General features: G+C 38.0%; 3 protein-coding genes and 1 long non-coding RNA gene across 12 annotated transcripts in view; 2 read left to right on the top strand and 2 right to left on the bottom strand.

Moving 5' to 3' along the window:
- Positions 1-3,324, top strand: part of ranbp3b (RAN binding protein 3b) — a 32,195-nt gene extending 28,871 nt beyond the window's left edge. For all 6 annotated transcript variants that reach the window (XM_077221942.1, XM_077221941.1, XM_077221940.1 and 3 more), the window contains 2 exons: positions 395-605; positions 2,077-3,324. In XM_077221942.1, coding sequence (XP_077078057.1) covers positions 395-605; positions 2,077-2,120 — 255 coding nt within the window. In that variant the 3' untranslated portion in view covers positions 2,121-3,324. The remainder of the gene's footprint in view (positions 1-394; positions 606-2,076) is intronic.
- A 1,075-nt stretch (positions 3,325-4,399) lies between these two features.
- Positions 4,400-9,023, bottom strand: capsla (calcyphosine-like a). 3 transcript variants are annotated; one of them, XM_077221946.1, is made up of 5 exons: positions 8,945-9,023; positions 8,204-8,346; positions 7,104-7,281; positions 6,386-6,595; positions 4,400-4,634 (listed from the first exon to the last, which is right to left on the bottom strand). In XM_077221946.1, exons 2-5 carry the CDS (start codon positions 8,278-8,280, stop codon positions 4,533-4,535), a joined length of 567 nt encoding a protein of 188 aa, XP_077078061.1. In that variant the 5' UTR covers positions 8,281-8,346; positions 8,945-9,023; the 3' UTR covers positions 4,400-4,532. The 3 variants fall into 3 exon arrangements, with proteins under 3 accessions (XP_077078061.1, XP_077078060.1, XP_077078062.1); XM_077221945.1 differs by lacking the exon at positions 8,945-9,023 and adding an exon at positions 8,465-8,568; XM_077221947.1 differs by lacking the exon at positions 8,945-9,023 and adding an exon at positions 8,434-8,540.
- Positions 9,024-9,399: 376 nt separating this feature from the next.
- The window catches only part of LOC143731381 (uncharacterized), an 80,191-nt gene continuing 67,390 nt past the window's right edge, over positions 9,400-22,200 (top strand). For both annotated transcript variants that reach the window (XR_013200754.1, XR_013200753.1), the window contains exons 1-2: positions 9,400-9,526; positions 9,935-10,034. This is a non-coding gene — a long non-coding RNA (uncharacterized LOC143731381). The remainder of the gene's footprint in view (positions 9,527-9,934; positions 10,035-22,200) is intronic.
- LOC143731380 (uncharacterized) overlaps positions 16,621-22,200 on the bottom strand; it is a 34,145-nt gene continuing 28,565 nt past the window's right edge. Inside the window, exon 4 of the mRNA XM_077222257.1 lies at positions 16,621-20,652. Within this exon, the coding sequence (XP_077078372.1) occupies positions 20,198-20,652 (455 nt within the window). The 3' untranslated portion in view covers positions 16,621-20,197. The remainder of the gene's footprint in view (positions 20,653-22,200) is intronic.

Raw genomic sequence — 22,200 nt, 5'->3', positions numbered from 1 at the left:
TTTATTATTATTAATTATCTTATTTTAAATGAATGTATTTTAAATTATTAATAATGAATATTACTTTTTTAAATTTATTCAAGGGTTTTTTTTCAGATTGTGTGTCATGAATAAGGCTCATTATTTGCAGGCCTTATAAGTCAATGAAATCAAGTGATAGACATTTGTTGGAGGATTTAGAAGATAATCTAAATTGTATAGGCTAGTTATTCTCAGCTTTAAGATATTGCATCTACTAGAAATTCTTTTGTGTGTGCACTGCATTCTATAAAATAATTTTTCATTTAAACATTCAGTCCTTATACATTGATCAGGGACTGGGAAAGTCATGCGAATGTTGTTTTTGGGAACCCTGCATGAACATTCACAGTTCATCTGTGATGTGTGTCCTCAGGCGAGCTCTAAAGATGCGGGTCAGCTGGCCGCCGCTCTACATCACCGGATCCTGGCCCTGCGGAGTCGTGTGGAGCCGGACACCGAGAGCACCCCCGCCCCGGCAGAGCCAGAGATCCCACAGTCAAACGAAGACGACAGCGACGACGACGAACCCACTAACAACAGCAGCGGCACCAACTCCACCGGCACGGGGAACTCCACCAGCAGCGGTACGACACTTTCATTTGCCCGCATTTCATCAGAACGTAAGAAACATAACTTTGTCTTTCTTGTCACGAAGACAAAGCAGACACGTATAGTTCATCGCCTTTTTAACAAGGAGCACATATGTTCATAATTTAAAACATTTAGGAGTGCATAAAGAACTTTAGGGTTGCAATGGGTGCAAAAATTTATTTGAATACAGAAAGTGTACAGTAGGTGTTTAAATATTTTTGCTTCAAATTTTTTTTTTTTTTTAAGTTCTGCTTATTATGGGACTAATTATAATATACACACTCTTATTTTAAAATGTCTTTACTTCTAACAATGATTAATAAACATATATTAAACATTGTTAGCTAATGCATAACTTAATATTTTCAAGACAAGACATTAGTTTGATTATTTTGGTAACGCTTTCCATTTAACATTATTTAACGTGAACTAACAATGAACAATACTTTTACAGTATTTATTGATCTTGTTAATTTCAACACTTGCTGACATTCTTAAAATCAAAAGTTGTATCTTATGATTTTTTTAACGGACTTGAGCTAACATGAACCAACAATGAAGAGTTATATTTTTAATACCTTTAATTAGTTAAAGATAAATACTATATTAAATTAATTAATTTTAAAGTGCACCTATAATGATTTTTTTCATATTACCTTTCATGCAGTGTGTAATACAGTTGTTTGTGAATGTAAAAGGTTGCAAAGTTTTAAAGATCAAAGTGCACATCAAATAAAATTATTGTCTCCTAACAGAAAGAATCGATTAGACCAATCAGAGCAGAGTAGACCAATCACAACAGACTGGGCCATCTGACCAATCACAGCAGAGTAGACCAATCACAACAGACTGGGCCATCTGACCAATCACAGCAGAGTAGACCAATCACAACAGACTGGGCCATATGACCAATCACAGCAGAGTAGACCAATCACAACAGACTGGGCCATGTGACCAATCACAGCAGAGTAGACCAATCACAACAGACTTGGCCATCTGACCAATCACAGCAGAGTAGACCAATCACAACAGACTGGGCCATGTGACCAATCACAGCAGAGTAGACCAATCACAACAGACTGGGCTATGTGACCATCACAGCAGAGTAGACCAATCACAGCAGACTGGGCCATGTGATCAATCACAGCAGAGTAGACCAATCACAGCAGACTGGGCCATGTGATCAATCACAGCAGAGCAGGTTCTCAGAAAAGAGGGGTTAAGAGAGACTGAATCTTTGATGGAACCTATTCAGACAGGTCAGTGTTTTTTGACCTTGGATGCATGTATTGTAGGAGACTCAAAAAAACAAAAAAAAAACCCGAATAGGCTGCTTTAATATCCTAAATATTGAGTCATTAAAAAACAGTGGTAAGGTAATGATACATTTCTTGATCAGCCCGTTGTTTTCCAGTATATTTCGGAGTTGAGCTCCTCTGTTAATGTTGTCTTGTTCTCTTTCAGGTAACTGTGAGAACAGCGAGACCCCAGCGGGCGAGAGCACATAGCATCATGAAGCTGTGCTCCACCCACAGCCGCCCACCAGGGTCTCAGTGCAGGCATCTCTGCGGACAGCCCAGTCTGAGGACCCCTGGAACTCACCCAAACTTCTGTAGTTCATTTTCCCCTCCAACATTTATTGTAAATCTGGAGCTGTTTTTTTTTTAGTTTTATCGTTTTTTTTGTTTGTTTTTAGGGTTTTTTTTTTCTCTTGGACTGCAAATAAACAAATTAAAAAGACAACAAAAAAGGAAAAAAAAAATCGAGACTTTTCCATGTATGGCTTTGGACTTGGTCGCTCATCATATTGATGAGTGTGAGGGTGTTTCTCTCTCCGTTTAAGACACGGAATCGACAAGACTGCAGTTTCTACCGTGGGACCGTTTTTTACTCATTCGCTCTGTCTCTTTCTCTCTCTCTCTTCACTGGCTCTCGGCTTCAGACCATTTCATCGTGACTTCGCCGCATCATCATCATCACACTTATTGGCCAATCAGCTGGCCGGTAGCATCAGTCACCTGATCTATATCCCCTGTGTTCGGTGTAGTTGTACCATTTTTCCCATGTTGCGGCTGATTTCTGCCAGTTTCACCAAGCATATCCTGGATGTTCACTTTCCAGGACAAGATGACACTTTTACTACTCTGCTAAGATGGTAGTTAGATTTCTCATCGGTGTTAACCAATAAAGGACTTAACCAGCACACGGACTCGTGCTGTAGTGAATCTGTTTCTAGAGCTCGCCCCTGTAAAAGAGACCAATATCTTCACACCAACATCTCTTGAAACTAATTGAGTTGTGTAGCTTTGTTTAGGGACAGATAATGTTTAATTTTTCTTTTTTTAGTTGATCTGATGAGAATTTAACATCTAAGCAGCATCTCTGTATTTGTTTTTATTTTCCATATTCTGAGGGTTTGTATTGTTTTGGCCTTTTTTTTTTAAATATTGATTTACTATATTAACTTTTTATCCATTTTCATGTCATTTGGAGATGATATTTCTTCGTGTGTTGGAAGTTTGAGTGCATTTAGACAGGAAAAAAGGACAAAAAAAACCAACTTGTACCCTTGAATGTTCTGTAAATTTTTATGCGTATATTATCACTTACTAGCACACCATGTCTCCAAACTCCTTTACAAAATAAATAGTAATATCAAAGTAAAAAAAAAAAAGATGAAACATTTGAAATAAATTTTTGTCTTATGTCAAATCGTGGGCTTCACTTTCTCTCAAGGAAAAATTATGTGATTTTTCTTTATGAAGTTTAGGTGAATTAAACAGTTTTTGATTTATGGGTGAATCTCATGAACGCATCCAAAGTTTAAAGAAAATATATTTTGCATAAAGGAAATATCGTCCCAATACAAACTTAATGGTTTTAAAAGTAAGCTTTATTTACTTTTGTGTGAAATATACTACTGTTCAAAAGTTTAGGCTGAGATTTTTTTTAAGGCTGCAATTATTTGATCAATATTAAAACCAATTGTAATGTGATATTTGAATGTATTTAAATATGTAATTTACTCCTGTGAATTTTCAGCATCATTACCCATATTCAGTGTCACATGATCCTTCAGAAATCATTCTAATATGATTTGCTACTCGAGAAACATTTCTGATTATCAATGTTAAAAACAGTTGTGCTGCTTCATATTTTTGTGGAAACCGCAACATTTTTTTCAGGATTCTTTGATGAATTGAACATTAAGAACAGCATTTCTTTTAAATAGAATCTTTTGTAACATCATAAATGTCTTTAACTGTCACTTTTGATCAATTTAATGCATTCCTAATGAATAAACAGTATTAATTTATTTTTACAGACCCTAAACTTTTGAATGGTAGTGTATTTAGTTTGGTTAAAATTGCCAATTGCTAGTTGTTTGACAATAATTCTGTGTAGTTAGGATCACTTTTGTTGTACTTGTAGATTGCATCAATAATCAAAGACTTTTTTCCCTAAAATGAGTTGAGATTACGACATTGAGGTGTCATGTTGTGAATGTTCAGCAGATGGCGACACAAACTCAAACATCTACAGCACAGAAACTGCATCAATTGTATCAATGCACAAGTTTACAGCCTCTACAGCTGGTGCGGTTTAACAACTGATTGAAAGGTGTTTGTCAGAGAAATCAATAAAGCTCTTCTGAAGCTGACGTCTTACAAGCCCAGATTTCACGCTGTTTACTTTCGTGTCCTGGGTCAAAGGTCAACCAGAATCAGATGGATCTGTGAGGGGTACTTCTGGGAACAAGCAATGTGTGAAACATTAAGACAAGATGTAGCAGTCAAAAACCTTTAATTAGACATGATTTCTACAAGTAAATAGTTTACAATCTGCACTATTTCAGTGTTATTTCTAATGACAAATCGAATGCATTTGAATGGCGAGCGCGCAAACGTGAGCGATGATGACTACAGCTTCCATGCGTTCTTCATCATGGTGATGAAATACTCGTCGCTGTCAATAGAAGCACTGACCCCACTGTAGTAGTTCTCAAACTCCTCCAGCGTCACCTGTCACAGGAAGAAAAAGTGTGTTCATGCCATGTTGTAATTTAGACTTTTATTCACATATAAACTAATCAACTCACACATCAGTTGTGATAAACGGAAGCTCAAGCATGTTCGCTTGACTTGCGAGAACCAATGAGGTTCATTCTTGTGTTACGCATCACTTTTGAGCTTCAGCAAGAACCAATGAGGTTCATTCTCGTGTTACGCATCACTTTTGAGCTACAGCAAGAACCAATGAGGTTCATTCTCGTGTTACGCATCACTTTTGAGCTTCAGCAAGAACCAATGAGGTTCATCCTCGTTACGCATCACTTTTAAGCTTCAGCAAGAATCAATGAGGTTCATTCTCGTGTTACGCATCACTTTTGAGCTACAGCAAGAACCAATGAGGTTCATTCTCGTGTTACGCATCACTTTTGAGCTTCAGCAAGAACCAATGAGGTTCATCCTCGTTACGCATCACTTTTAAGCTTCAGCAAGAATCAATGAGGTTCATCCTCGTTACGCATCACGTTTGAGCTTCAGCAAGAACAATGAGGTTCATTCTGGTGTTAAACATCACTTTTGAGCTTCAGCAAGAACCAATGAGGTTCATTCTCGTGTTACGCATCACTTTTGAGCTTCAGCAAGAACCAATGAGGTTCATCCTCGTTACGCATCACTTTTGAGCTTCAGCAAGAACCAATGAGGTTCATCCTCGTTACGCATCACTTTTGAGCTTCAGCAAGAACCAATGAGGTTCATTCTCGTGTTACGCATCACGTTTGAGCTTCAGCAAGAACAATGAGGTTCATTCTCGTGTTACGCATCACGTTTGAGCTTCAGCAAGAACAATGAGGTTCATTCTGGTGTTAAACATCACTTTTGAGCTTCAGCAAGAACCAATGAGGTTCATTCTCGTGTTACGCATCACGTTTGAGCTTCAGCAAGAACAATGAGGTTCATTCTGGTGTTAAACATCACTTTTGAGCTTCAGCAAGAACCAATGAGGTTCATTCTCGTGTTACGCATCACTTTTGAGCTTCAGCAAGAACCAATGAGGTTCATCCTCGTTACGCATCACTTTTGAGCTTCAGCAAGAACCAATGAGGTTCATCCTCGTTACGCATCACTTTTGAGCTTCAGCAAGAACCAATGAGGTTCATTCTCGTGTTACGCATCACGTTTGAGCTTCAGCAAGAACCAATGAGGTTCATTCTCGTGTTACGCATCACTTTTGAGCTTCAGCAAGAACCAATGAGGTTCATTCTCGTGTTACGCATCACTTTTGAGCTTCAGCAAGAACCAATGAGGTTCATCCTCGTTACGCATCACTTTTGAGCTTCAGCAAGAACCAATGAGGTTCATTCTCGTGTCACGCATCACATTTGATGACAAAAAAGCAGAAATTCAGATTTAAAAAGTCACAGTCAAAATTATGACAAACAATTAAATTATGACATACTAAGTAATAATTATGAGATCAAAAGTCAAGGCTTTATCTACGTATATTTATCTACGTATTTTAAATTTTCAGTGTTTCAGGTCTTTAGCAGGTTTGTCTTTAGTAACTGTTTTGTTTTTGTATCTTTTTGCATAGATTACATTTAGTAGTGGAAGTGATGCTTATGAAAAAAGCTTCAGCCTGCACCTTTTCGGTCAATATGTATAATTATTATGGTATTGTGTATGAGGACTAAAATGAACACTCATGATGATGATGATAGTAATATCTAATCTCCAGACTAAATGCAGGAATAAATTGGAGGAACCTTTCCATCCTTGTCGTACGGAGAGTCGAAGCTGTCGAGGAACGAGCGGAAGACTTGTTCTTCTGTCCACTCTCCGCTCTTGTGTTTGGGGTGATGTTTGCTGTTGTAAACACCATGCAGATCTTCTACAGTCACAACACCGTCTCCGGTTTTATCAAGCTTCTGGAAAGCCAGACCAATCACCTGCCTCCGTGCACTCGACATGGGCGGCTGAAGCAAAGACAAGGATTCAACTGGTTATTTATTTTCAACTATGTCAATGTTGGTATATTTCACTGTAGATTTGGTAAATCAGTTGAAATTTCGGTGCATGCTTTGCTAAAATACTTTTACTGTAAGATATGGACCCGGCAGTAAAGCCATAACCTTGTTACTTCTGATGCCTGATCTGTGATCAGTGATTTCTGATAATGATTCATCTACAGTCAGAGATTCTTCATCTCAAAATCATTTATTGCTCTTATGAGTCAGTAAATCAAGCCAGTGAATAAACGGTGACTAAAAGTAATTGGTTGTTTTAATTGTGATTAAAATATATACAGAAAGCGATCAAAGAACGCTCCTTTTATAATCACTAGAGCTGTCAATCAAACAGTGCGAGTTTATCAATGACTGAGTAAGCTTTAACTTTAGTTATAATCAGTGACGCTGTCTACACTGCACAATGAATGTCTTATTTACATTTCTGCATCCTGGATATGTTTCTGTAGTTTCTTACCCTTAGTTTCTCAAGAAACTCATCAAAGTTGAGGGTGCCGCTTCCATCCTTGTCCATCATGGCAAAGATCTGTTGTGCTTTATCCTTCCCCACGGACACGCCATAGTTCTCCAATCCCTTCTGAAACTCCTGGAAGTCCAGAGATTTACTGCCGTCATCGTCCATGATGCGGAACGTCCTGGAAACAATGTTTATGTTCGTAGTTTAAATGTCGGACTTTGACATTTTAACCCTTTACTTTTGTAAAAGCTGAATGAAATAGACACAATTATTATTTGAAATATTGATTTATCACCTGTCAAAGATCATTGTATCATCTTATTAGGTGAACTTTATGAAGTACATGTCCAAGTCATATAACATATATCATTTATATATAAAGAAAAATGTGATAATGTCATTTACTGACTTTAAGTCATAATTATGGAAAATAGTCGAAATGATGTATACCAAGTCATAATTATGCGATGAAAAGTTGAAAATGTGATTTTAAATTATGACTAAAAAGTAAAAATTATTAATTAAAATGTCATAATTGACATAAAAGTAGAAATTAATCACAAAGAATAATGAGAATTATATAAATAAAAACTCCAAAATAAAGCATCTGGGTGCATTATGTGAGAGCAGGGTGAGTTTAGCCCATGTTGACTAGCAGTTTCTTTAAAAATGAGCACATGACATTAATGTGTCCAACTAAAATATGACAGATATATCATGTCTCATATCATATTTTAATTATGTCCGTATAGGTTTTATTCATTTTTAGTTCTTTTAGTACACCAAGTTAACCAATACGAAACACACACACACACACACACACACACGCACACGCACACGCACGCACACACAATAATATAATATACATCTTTAAAAAATATATATATTTTATGGTTTTCATTTCAGGTAACTAATTAACCCTGGGTCCCTATCACTGGTTCAGTCTACTGGAGTAACCTGAGATTAATTATCTTAATATTAATAATTCATCAACAACAACTTTCCCATTACAAGATTCAGGTCTGGTAATGGGAAAGTTCCAAAGAGAATCATGTGATTTATATTTACAATTTGTAAAGAGATTTGAGTATTTCCCTCACCTTCCGAGACCCTTGATTCCCGCTGAGCCTCTGTTGAGGCACTGCTGGCGGAGCTCGTTCAATGCATCTGTGGCCATTACTCTCTGTCCAAGTCCTTCTCAGGTGTATCTACAGTCTGTGCTCTCTTGCAGCTTCAGGTTGGTCTGTGAAACGAAAATATTCAAAATATTACAATTATTAAATAATTAAATTTTTTATACAAATCACAGTTTGATATGAGCTTGTATTACATTGTACACTGAATGCATTTAAGATATTTACACCAAAGGCTTTTTTGAAGTGAACTCAGGTCAGGTGGTCCTCAAGACGTCACGTGGGATTACAAGGAAGTGTTTTTAATGTAGGCCTAGCGATTTTTGTTGGCTTGGAAACATAAACTCAGAATGTAACCATGGCAAATGTAAACATAAACCGCCATAAAATAATATGTACTAACGATTATCAACAGACGTTTTGTATATATATATTTAATCGTTCTCTAGACATTTTATGATAAGCATAATCCTAATCCCAAAATAACACCGCTATATGATCATCATATTTATCAGTATACATTGTGAGGAAATATTAGATGATTAAACAAGTTAAAACAAAAAAGAACAAAAAAATGAAGCTTATCTTTTATTTAACCTCGTACTTAAGGTAATTTCTACAATTTCTACCTCTTATTATGTAGAAATAAAACATTGTTTAACATATATATTAAGTTAAATTCAAATAAATATAAAGAACATATTATACCTGTATGATCTTGCGAGGGTCTCTGGAGGTGTGAGCAGTCTCTCATCAGTCTCTCAGGTGCACTTGCGCGTTTCCCCGCCCCTCCAAACTCTACTCTCCTTTTGATTGGCTTCAACGCGTGTCAATCATAAACTTCTGTGTTCATTATCTGTGTTAGCTAATATATTTTTTGATTTATTTAATTAACATTTTAAAACTATCAATAGCTGAGTTTTACCTTGGTAACCATAGTTTCTGCAACTTCAATATTATTTAGGCAACTTCAATATTATTTCCGCCGTTTTTGTATTTTATAAAACAATATAAATTCATATGGAATCACTTTCAAAGCGTAAAACATGTTCAGAATATTTCTTTACATTTTTTATTGTAGTTAACAGTAACTTTATAACCGTTTTAGCGGAAACTACGGGTACCAAGATAATTGTACAACGCGGGCCGGGAATACTCGATCACGTGACGCTGAATCGCCTGAAATGCTTCTCTCAAAATCTCCAAAATATCGTCTAAATCAGACACTTGCTGATGAATTCATTCGTATTTACCACGGTAAACTACGACACTTAAGTAGCCTACAGCCAGGTAAAGAGAACTGTCTAAACAGACCTTATTTCATATATCTACTAGTTTGTAGATTGAGGTAATTTGTTAGTAATTAGTCAGTGTATAGAAACTTGTGAAAACCAGTAAACGGGGTATCTCATTCAAACAAGTCCGGATTACCTTTCACCTACAAATCATTACTGTCACAAATTCTCAATGATAATTTTCATTTGGTTCACATTAGTAGTTTTTGATTGATGTTCTTGACAGGTTTCATTAGTCACCCAATGTGTTCATGGTAACTTAAACAGCTGGAAGTGTTGGTGTTTTCTATTCAGATGCCCGTATTTACAGGAGAAGCAGTTGAAATGCGATTAAGTGTTTTCATCTGTTGTGGAAGCGGAAATAAACAGACCTTAGTGTTTACTGATTTTTAACATAGACCAGCATTAGAGGTTCATTGGATTCATGAGCACCAGTGATGAAGTGGCCAGAACCACAGCCTCAGAAAGAAGTGACCCAATCTGACAAATCACCCTACAATGGGGTAAGTGTTTACAGCCAATAGCAACAGTTGTATTTGTGGTCATGTTCAAACAGGGATTATCAAGCTGCTCTGTTGATGTTTTCTCTGCACCAGTGGCGGTATTATCATTAAGTGACATGACATCTGATGCACATAAGACAATGGCACATGCCTCTATAACACATCCTTTGGCATGTACCACTGACATTGTCGAGAAACACTGATGCTGCGTCTCAATTCACCTACTTATAGTACACCCTAAATGTATGTACTCTTTTTGTTTAGAAAAAGTACACACTTTTGAGTGTGTAGCAGACGAGTAGACGAGCTTTGGGACACACTATCACGTCATACAATTGCATCTTTAAAGGTTGCTCTCTTTCGCAGTAAACTGGCCTGTCAATCATCTTGTCACTGTTAAAATCCTCCACATTTAATTTAATTTCCGTATCGGAGAGAAATGCAGAAGCACGTCAGTCTTTCATGCGGAGACTCTCCTCATATTAATGCATAATGATGCATTTAAAAGTTAATGGCCACAGGTCTTTATAAAAGTCCACATTGTTATTGCAGATGAAATATAACTTTGATTAGTCACTCAAACCTTTATGTAGGTCACGCATATCCGCCATGTTTTTTTTTTTTAACACTTTGTACAAATTTTTGTAGTTCCTCCTCTAAAGCGCAGTGGGTTGTGGGCAATAATAGTCTTTATAGTGAGCGTGGATCCACACCTCAAAAATCCACCGGAAATAGTAGACCAGGGATGGCCAACTCCGGTCCTCGAGGGCCACTGTCCTGCAGAGTTTAGCTCCAACCCTAATTAAACACACCCGAACAAGCTAATCAATGTTTTCAGGATTACTAAAAAATAATTTTTGTCAGGGTTGGAGCTAAACTCTGCAGGACAGTGGCCCTCGAGGACCGGAGTTGCCCATCCCTGTAGTAGACCATCAGAGGACTTCTGGCATACTCTTTTCAACGTACTATGCTTTGGGACACACTTATTCTAATCTCACATACTGTTTAGGTTGGATAGTATGGACATTGAGACGTATGTTGTGACACCTCCAGTAGTGACTGACAGATGAGTTGAGCAGCTGGCGTAATTGTGACACAAAATCCTGAATAAATTGCCTAATTTAGCGATATTTTAAATGTCAATTAAACGCATTAAAGTCGGTTATATTTTTTCCAAATTTGTTATCAGTTTGTCACATCTGTATTTGAGTGGCATGTGCCACTGAATGTTTTGCAATACCAGTGCTACTGTATGTTGTTTATCATGCAAACATTCGTCCATTCTAGGAAAGACGCCAAATAAATCTCTCATGGGTCACTACGAATAACGCATTAACAATCGCATCCGTTACTGAAAACCTTTATTTTTGCATGATGCTGTACAGAAAGTTTAACACTGACCAGCTCAAGATTCTCATCTGTGACTTTAATACTTTAATATAAGTCCTTCCAACATTTCAATTCCTGTACGTCTGTTCCCACCATTGTTCTGTTTAACTCAAGCTCGGTCAGGTTGCATGGAGATTGTGTGTGAACAGCCTTTTTCAAGTTCGCCCATGAATTCTCAGTTGGATTTAGTTCTGGTGCAAAAACATCTTATCTGTTTAGTATGGCAATTTCTGTTAGGATCTTATTTAGAACATTGAACTTTTCAGAACTTAACTTAAGACCTAATACCCGGTACACATTGTAAGTTTTTGGGCTGTCCCAGACGAAAGATGACCATTTGTGGCGATTTCTCTGGTCGTGGCTCCTAAACGCTGTTCGTACAGTGAGAGAGATTCAAAGACGGCCATTGTCACGGACTTGCGACCAAAGACAGTCTGTGATCATTTACTAACAGTGTGAGAATTCATCATGATCATCTCACAGTGTGTTTGCCTCTATGACCTACAGATACTGACGAGCCAATAAAAATGCGACATGAAATTGCGTATTGATCAACGTTACATGGCGCTACAACTTAAAACTACTAACCTCAAGCTCCATTTGCAAAATTGGCAATTTGGCATGCTAACTTGGCCTCTTTTCCCCACCAATGACACGTCAATATTCTCCTATTTCACTCTCTCCCCTTTTTTTGTGGTGCGCTTGATCTACTTGCTCTATTTGTTTACCACTAGCACATGCTGATTATGTTTTATTCTTCTATACTATCTTGCGTCGTAGCCTACAATTCAATAGGTATCATAATCGTACGGTCTACATACATGTCATACCCAAGTTTATTAGATCCATGTCGTACAGTGTGATTTGTAATGATCTTGTAGGATTGCAGAAATCACACAGTCTGTAGCAACATAAGATTGAAGGTTTCATCATCAACCTTCTGATTCCAGGACGTGTAGTTGCGGTAGTCTAGTAGTCATTGATTTCTTGGTGGCCTCCATTGAATTTACAGCTTCTTGCATTTCTTATTTATTGATATAATTAACTGTACTCGAAGATTTGAAAATCTTCTGGTATCCATTTTCCTTCTTTATGCTTTTTAATTAGTTGCACTGTAAAATGTAATAAGTTGACTTTCCTTAGAAAAAGTGAGGAAACCGATTGCCTTAAAATTTCCAAGTAAAGTAGTGTATTAATTTTTAGTTGGCACAACTTAAAGGGTAACTAAACACTAAAACAACTTTTTTTAGTTAATTATCTGTAAGAATGGAGCTTCATAAATGCTGTTCATTGATTCGAGTACATTTTTTGACATTTGGGTATAAAGTGTTTTAATTTTCAAATATATGGTGTAAAAACGTCTGAGTGCTGCCCTTTTCAGGTTAAACGGAAAGCTTCTGCAGTAGGGGTACTCTCTGACGTAGAATACCGGTACACTGACGTCACTCTGTCACGCACTTGGTGCGAGCTCACCACGCCCTTGGCAGCCCCTGGTATAAAAGCATCTGGTTCCGTCAAAACTACTGTAGCGAGACAGGAGTTGGAATTACGAGTATTGAAAACGATCAGGATAGATATATATATTAGCATCTAGTTAGCATTGCATTTATATAGTTATTTAGATTATTTTGTGTAGCCTAGGTAGTTAATCTCGCCTATCGCTCCAGTGTGCAACCTGCAGTTTACGTGGGATTGCTTCTCCAAGGCAATAGAGGTGGAAATGGGCTTCTCGACACAGCTCGCGCTGCCAAACGCTGCTCTTCATGCATGGACTCCACCACCGCAGCGGCGTCATGATGTGAGTGAGCATATATTTTTAATCACAATTTACTTATTAAGCCAAATTTAATCCTCTGGTGTCGACAAACGCGCCGGCGCGATTTGCTGATTATTTTTTTTCACATAGCAGCAAAATATAATGAACGTAATAGTAATAATAATCCTGGAAAAAATTACCTCAAAATGTTTGAATATGACCAGCTCTATACTCTCTACAGGGTGCTGGAGGGTTCATGGGAGTTTGCCCAACCAGTCCACATGTGCTTTGTGGATTTGGAGAAGGCACTCGACTGTGTCCCTCGCGGCGGCCTGTGGAGGGTGCTCCGGGAGTATGGGGTCCGGGGTTCTTTGCTAAGGGCTGTCCGGTCCCTGTATGACCGTAGCAGGAGCTTGGTTCGCATTGCCGGTAGTAAGTCAGACTTCTTCCCGGTGCATGTTGGACTCCGGCAGGGCTGCCCTTTGTCGCCGGTTCTGTTCATAGTTTTTATGGACAGAATTTCTAGGCGCAGCCAGGGGCCGGAGGGTGTCAGGTTTGGGGACCACACGATTTTGTCTCTGCTTTTTGCGGATGATGTTGTCGTGTTGGCCCCTTCACACCAGGACCTTCAGCATGCACTGGGACGGTTTGCAGCCGAGTGTGAAGCGGCTGGGATGAAAATCAGCACCTCCAAATCCGAGGCCATGGTCCTCAGTCGGAAAAGGGTGGCTTGCTCACTTCAGGTTGGTGGAGAGATCCTTCCTCAAGTGGAGGAGTTTAAGTATCTTGGGGTTTTGTTCACGAGTGAGGGAAGGATGGAACGGGAGATTGACAGATGGATCGGTGCAGCTTCTGCAGTAATGCGGTCGATGTACCGGTCTGTTGTGGTGAAGAAGGAGCTGAGCCGTAAGGCAAAGCTCTCGATTTACCGGTCAATCTACGTTCCTACTCTCACCTATGGTCATGAGCTTTGGGTCATGACCGAAAGGACAAGATCCCGGATACAGGCGGCCGAAATGAGCTTTCTCCGCAGGGTGGCTGGCCGATCCCTTAGAGATAGGGTGAGAAGCTCGGTCACTCGGGAGGAGCTCAGAGTAGAGCCGCTGCTCCTCCACATCGAGAGGGGTCAGCTGAGGTGGCTCGGGCATCTGTTCCGGATGCCTCCTGGACGCCTTCCCGGGGAGGTGTTCCGGGCACGTCCCACTGGGAGGAGACCCCGGGGAAGACCTAGGACACGTTGGAGAGACTATGTCTCCCGGCTGGCCTGGGAACGCCTCGGTGTCCCCCCCGGAAGAGCTGGAGGAAGTGTCCAGGGAGAGGGAAGTCTGGGCTTCTCTGCTCAGACTGCTGCCCCCGCGACCCGGCCCCGGATAAGCAGAGGAAGATGGATGGATGGATGACTGAATATAAGAATAATCGGATGCCGATCGCGATGCGGGAGTCAAGACCGCAGATTGAGCTGGTGTCCACAGACAATTCACCCTCCTCCACTTCAGGTGAAGGTGGGGGAGAAAAGTTCTCGACTTCAAATGACCGCTCTGTTGCAAAGCTACTTGCGTCACTCCATTTTAGCTAGTTTGACAGCGCTGTCTCTGCGGGTTTCAGGTGCACGCCCCCTCGCTCAGCCCCGCCCTCGGTTCGTCGCCTCTATCTCCGCTGGGGTCTGCCCACTTTTCCAGCATTTTTCAAATATTGCCAGTGGGTGGAGTCAGGCTTTGACCAGGGGTTTATTTACCCTTTAATAACATTTGTATAAAAAACTTGTTAATCAAGCATACTCAAGTACTGTTGAAATCATTAGTTGTGTTAACTTCTCCTTAGAGTTCACATTACTAGGAAAATATCAGGAAACCGATTGCCTTAAAAAGAGCAAGTGAAATAGGATTAGTGTGTGGTACTGACAAATGCTTAGTTAGTATAGTTCACTTACACAAGAGTTCTAGTAACTAAAAAATAACTGTAGAGAGTACTTTATAATTTAGTTTAAATAAAATTTAATTGTTACCATTGTTGTGTTTTGCATGCTGAATGTTGAAGTCTGTGTGACTCATGTATGATCAATTACTAGATTGTCACATATATAGAGGGATTATATAAACCTTAGGACATAATAAATATATATATATCATCATCTCTTTCTTTGACACCAAATAACTGATGTCTTTTTTGCATTGCTGCATCAATGGCAATCGAATTAATATGAAGTAAATGAAGTTCCAAGTGCCTTACCAAAGGGATCAATAATCACCACAATGGTGACTAAAAATATTTTAGAAAAAATCAACATCAATTTATGAAGTCAACTTATGTGGTTTTCTCTCAAATCTTTCAGTTGTATTGACAATTCAACATTCAAGTTGACTTTGGGAAATGAGTGAACGCAAATAGAGAAAAATAACTGCAGAATTGGAGGAAATGAGTGAAAAGTCCATTAAGAATTTCCCTGCCTCAAAAACCGCACTCAAACCAATCAATTAATCTTAACTTGGGTGTTCTGAGTAAACAAAGCATAGTATGTGAATAGTACAGATTGCTAGATTTTTACAATTAAGTTAAGACATTAAAGTTAACTAAAAAGTTTTAGTTAGAATCACTGTTGGATTTTACAGTGCTTGAAGTGATGTTTTTTTCTTAATGGTGTAAGGCCTGCCACAGTATTTGGACTGACTCACCAGAAAGCTTGAACTTCCAGATTGAGGTGTTATTAGACTAGAGTACACAAGTGATCTCAATTTACCTATTTATGTGACCTCAAAACCCAATTGGCTACGCTGATGATATAGGCGTTTCATATTAAAGGTGGTGAATGCTTATGAAGTGAGTTCTATTGTATTTTACATTCTGTTTATTTTAGGCCACTTTGTAGAATCTGTTTTCGCTTTGACGTTAATGAGTCATCTACTTATTTCTGTTATTGGTTTAATTTTTATAGGTTTTTTTATCGTCCTTACATCACCCCAATTGCTTAAACATCAAAGCTTCGTAAACAAGATCTCTCCCACCAGAATTGAATTCTTCTGTTTGTGCCCTGAAGTTGCGGCATTGTAAATATTCTGTCTACACATGTTGTATGAGCATAAACAGGAAAGTGAATTTAGAAATTCAAGACAAATAAGCAATTTTGTTGTTGTAAGCTGGGTATGTTTATTCAGCCGACTTTAGAAATTCCATTTGGCACAAGTGTACAATAATAAATAAGTTTCGGTCACCCTCCTGAAATATCTAAATATAAATGTAAAGCATTTTGCAATAAATACGGTTTATCCACAATACAGATGCACTGCATCGACATTTCTGCTGTTGGTGTTAAAAATCCAACACTCCCAAATGCTGATCATGATTAGTTGACATGGGAAATGTAACAACACACACACATACACACACACACACTTGCATTCCTGTAATACTGCCGCAGTACTTTCAACTCATTTTTACACAGAAATACAGACACTGAAGTACTCCACTCCAATATAAATGGACAGAAGTAGAGTCACTGAACCCCTTGTCCTATTTGAATTATCTTTTTTTCAGAGGAGGACAAAAACTTAGGATCTATTTCCATACATGCCGGGTGACATGACATTTTTTTTTGTGTGCATATTTTCGAAATAAGAATTTTATTTGCATAAACAACAGTGATACTGCCTGGTCGAAGCAAGCGATCACGTTCTGTATCCAATTAGCAAGCTTAGACACAGTTTAATCGCTTACTAGGGTTCCATTGGCAAGGTGCCCTAAATAAATAAAAAATAAAAATACAAAAAAATTAATGACACATTTTCTTGTCTACCCTTGATATTTCCACAGGGCAGAATGTACTTTTAAACGTTTTAAACTTTTAAACAGGATCTACGTTTAAAATGTATTCATTCCTTGCACAATGTTTGACAGTGTGTGTCAAGATTTTAGAATTTCATTATCATTCAGAAGATTTGTTTTAATTTGCAATTCAAATACATTAATGACAAAAAATTGTTCCACCTGAATTGAAATAGAATTGATCTATGTAAAATGACTGCATGCTCCATTAGCTGTTACCTTGTTTTTACAGTAATTCCATTAGCTTTGAAGGAAAGACGTGTTTAGGGCTTGACGGATCCCGGCGTTACTCCAATCTCATTTGTACTTTTGTCCTTAATTACTTCCGAGTTATTCAATTAGACCAGACTTTTTCGTTGAGAAAGAACAACAAGGATAAGGAAGTCGTCTGAAGAAATATCAAGAAACGTTTTGGGGATTGTGCCTCATTTGACTCAACTATAATTCAACTATATCAGATTGTTCATTACGCTTTGTATATAAACCAGATTTGTCGTTTGGTGTTTCTGACTGAGGTTGAAGCTTGGAATACGGTGTAATGTATACAGGGATTTAATTGGAATGTAGCATTAAGAAGACTGGCTGCACTTTTACAATATGTTTCTGAAAAGACAAGGCTAAACTTAACGCTTAATCCTGTATGTCTGAACAGCTTAGAACTGTCAACTCCTCCATCAGTCTTTTCAGCAGTTCATCTTCACACATGCAATTATCAGTTAACTGTGTTTATGACACATTTCATACTCCATGATTAGTCCAGTACCTAGAATAACATAAAGAATGTTTTCTAATGAAAGGGTGAAACATGTATTCTCTTAAAAATAAAGGTTCAAAGGGGTTTTCAGTCTGATGTCATAAAATAACCCTTTTAGGTAACTTGGGTAGCTCTTTAGAGAAACGTATATGGGTGTTTTCAAATTCTCATTACCATAATTACAGTATTATTTTACAATCAGTACAAATTACTGATTATTACTGACTGATTTTCATTATGCTTGTTACTGCAATATGGTCTTTTTATATTTAAATCTGCATAAATGAAAGGTGGTACAAATCATGCACAATATATAAATAGTTGAAATAATAATTCTTTTTTTTTTTGCCTTGCTGTAATGCGAATGAGTGCAATGAAAAAAACTCTTATTTGTTTTAAAAAGACATCACTTCCTGTAAAATATATATTTTTTATGTCTTTCATTTGATTGAGTTTCAATGACCCAGACATGTTCTTGACTGATTTTGTGAAATTTAACATTACATACTGGTGCTTTATAAGCCAGAAGCCAATACGTTTATCTGAATAATCAAGAATTTTATTTTATCACCAAAGAACCATTTAGCTACTGAAGAACCCGGTACAGCAGAAAATGGTTCTTAAAGGTACAGTTCACGTAAAAATTTAAATTCTGTCATTAATTACTCGCCCTCATGTCGTTCCAGTCCTGTAAGATTTTCGTTCATCTTCAGTACACAAATTAAGATAATATTGATGACATCTGAGAGCTTTCTTTTCCTCCATTGACAGCTACGCAACTACCACTTTGATGCTTCAAAAAGTTCATAAAGAGATCGTAAAACTAATCCATATGAATTGAGCGGTTTAGTCCAAATTTTCTGAAGAGACTCGATCGCTTTATATGATGAACAAACAGATTGAATTTAGTCTGTTATTCACTTATAAACATTGATCAGCGAACATAAACAGAAGCTCAAACGTGCGGCGAAACACGAGAATAAACCTCATTGGGTCTGGCACGTCAAGCGAACATGCTTGAGCTTCTGTTTACCACAACTGATGTTTGCGTTGATGTATGTTTATATGTGAATAAATGCCTAAATTCAATCTGTTCATCATATAAAGCGATTGTGTCTCATCAGACAATTTGGACTAAACAGCTCAATTCATATGGATTAGTTTTACGATCTCTTTATGAACTTTTTGAAGCATCAAATCAAAGTGGTAGCTGTCAATGGAGGGACAGAAATCTCTCAGATTTCATCAAAAACTTCTACATTTGTGTTCTGAAGATGAACGAAAGTCTTACGGGTTTGGAATGACATGAGGGTGAGTAAATATGAGTCAAATGTTCCATCTGTAGAAATAAAGGTTACAATTATTTGTCCATAAATGTGTTCAAGGATAATTAATGTATACGTTTGCTGTTGAAAAGGTGTAAATCTGGAATTACTTTCCAAAAGACAATGTATCTCGAGTTGATCATTGTCTAGAAGAATGTAAACATGTTCATGAGAAAAATGAACTTTTAAGGTCTTTGAGGGACGACACCTTTGGGAAAACATTTGAAGTTATACTTTTTCCTACTGGCTTTTGGAATTGGGTGGCCTATTCCTATTTTAAATCTAAATATTTGGGTATAAATTGTCTCAAAGACGAGGGAAAGTGGAATATGATCAGACATGCATTGGCAAGGCTTTAAGGTCAAATTTGAGGGCTTGATATATAGTGTGCATATACGTGACAATGTTGTTTTAGGTAATATCTATCCTTGAAAACTTTTGGTAGAGAAGCATTTTTCCACATGTATACCTCTGATTCATATTTCTGACTAATGTAATCCCAGGAAGTGGGTGCGGTAGAACAAGATTCATTGCATGTACATTCTCCTAAGAAAACAAACAAAAAAGAAACGAAGAAAGAAATGAGGTAGTTTTCACAGCTGTGTTGCACTTCAATACTTCAGTATTCAGATTCGTAACAAAAGCGAGCAGCGTACAGTTGTCGCTGTAGCCCTCTACCATATATATATCTTCGGATAAATACTATTATATATATACTTGTTCTTCTGCAGACGTTTCCAGTGGAAGGCAAAATGAGTCTCCCGCCAGCTTTCGGTCCCATTGATTAAACCAGCGATCCACCTTTGGTTAAAGTCACTAAGCATAAGTGCCAGTATCCACTGAAAAGGCAGAAACAAAACTTTTTCCTGTGACAAACTTTCCACAGTTGGCTTTAGACAATTCAGGCGTTGTCTTTTGTGTTTTGTGCATCACTTTTCTGTAGCTTTCATTCTTTCCATGGTGGCGTACCGAACCGCTCTCAGCATTTTTTCGTTTCTCGTTCTCGAATCGTTTTTGCGTGTCACGCGGTCGCACTTTCCAAAGCTCCTATAGTTAGCATGGAATTCTGAAACATTTTCTGGTATTTCTATGGTAATGTATTTCCACAGTTCCCTGAATGTCATACGCAACCACACGCTCTCGCAGACACGTTCTGGATTGTGTAGAATCTGTCCTTGTTGTCAAAGAAAGACATTTTCTTCTCGAACTTCGTAGGCCTACAACAAGGAGTGTAGCGCGTCTTGTCCTTTTTTCCGTTTTCCCGTCCACGTCGGCCTTTTTCACTCGAGCCATTATTTAACTGCATGTGCTCCATTACAAAGTCATAGTTGCGTCTCTCATGGATGCACTTCCCACTGCAGTATCTGAAGCGCACAGTCTCGTCGCTTTCGTACCCGAGCCCAAGCTCGCTCACCGTGAGCTCGACCTCATGTAGAGAGCACGGTTTTGGGCCCTTCCGTGCTCGTTTGGTTCTCCGCCCCGTCTCGGTTCTGATCCTCCTTTCCTTTCGGTCCACCAGAGTCGCAATCACCTTCTTCAGCTCGCCCTCGGTGAAGCTTTGGAAGAGGTACGAGACTAGAGGAGGAAAAACACCCAGAGGAGAATGTTAAAGTTTGCTCTTCCATAATTCAAGAGACTTAATTGTGTTCTTAGGCCAGAAACATACTTTACATCAATGTATGCTTTCCACATTTTTGCTAATGAGCCATTAAATATACTTAACGTGCGTTTGTGTTTCTGTGGCGGAAACAAACCTAAGTTCTCAAGGGGCGATTGAGTTACCTTTGAATGTCTGTGTCATTAAACCAGAGCTAGGATCGTTTACCATCAGTTCCCTCTGGAGTGTATTGTGGGTTTTTTAGAATAGCAGTTTTGGATTTATGAGTAAAGTAAGGTTCATTCATTTCACAATTTTGTTCTACAACATAAATTATACACTATTAGTCTGTTTTTTGCTAACAAGTTGCCGCAATAAAAAAGGTTCAATGGGGTTCTATACAGACCTAGGGTTCTTGACTCAAAAGAACTATTAATGCCAGTAATGTTCTATATAAGAAGAAATGTCTTGCTGTGATGTTTAATTGGTTATTTCAAATTATTTCTAATAATGTTATTGAGCTGCGTAATTCATAATTTTTTTTTAATGAATTCAAGCTAAATGAATTCAAACTAAATTCATGAAATGATGCCATGATGGGAATCCCTAAATGGTTATATATATGAAGTGCCTGACGGAACCCTTCAATGTTCTATTTAGAATGTTTGCTTTTAAGAGAGATGCAAGAACTACAAGAGTAAATGGATGTGTAGCAACTTGCAAACAACTTGAATTTTTTTATTCGCTGTATTTCTGAAAAAACGTATGTTTGAGTCTGACTGTGTAATCCCAAAGGGGATAGCCCCTATTGTAATTGTTAGTTGTCTTATTATTATTTTTCCTGAATGAGAGTCAATAGCAGCCCTATGAACCATAAGTAGGAAAATGATGAAATTTGGCACAATTGTAGAGATGGTCATGAAAACTAATTGGACCAATTTTTGAGTCTCTAGGACCAACTCTATAGCGCCACCACCAGTTCAAAAATTCAACATTGAAATGGTTATAACTTTTGAACCCTTTAATCTAGAAAAATGAAACTTAGTACATTCCACTTATTATGGTGATCATCACAATCAATATCTTACACTAAGACTCCTCCCATTACAGTAGTGGCCATTTTGAAAAGTACAGTATGCAGTTTTTTTGCTACTACTCCTTAAAAATTTGTCCAATTTTGTCCAAAATATGCTCAAATTATCTTTGGACTGAGCCGCACCGAAATTACTGAATAGATTATTTTTATTCATCTTTGATCAAAAGTTATGATGTCGCAAACTTAACGAGGTCGACCCAAAATTGGTTCAGAAGCTATAGCTCGGCCAAACTTTGATCAATTGAAACGAAAATTGGTAAGCTTCATCGTAACCATGATCTGAGAGTCTATGTCAAAGTTGGGAACAGCGCCACCTACTGGTCATGAGATCTGGAAAATGGCCATTTTGGCTAATAACTTTTGAACAGTTTGTCATAATTTTGTCATAATTTGCAATATCTTTTAAACTATTTGACATACAGGTCCTTCT

This window comes from Siphateles boraxobius, unplaced genomic scaffold (assembly GCF_051911475.1).
Source record: "Siphateles boraxobius isolate OS27281-9 unplaced genomic scaffold, OSU_SipBor_1 86, whole genome shotgun sequence".
Classification (NCBI taxonomy): Eukaryota; Metazoa; Chordata; class Actinopteri; order Cypriniformes; family Leuciscidae; genus Siphateles; species Siphateles boraxobius.
Note: the sequence above shows the minus strand (reverse complement) of the source record. Positions and strands in the feature narration are given on the sequence as shown.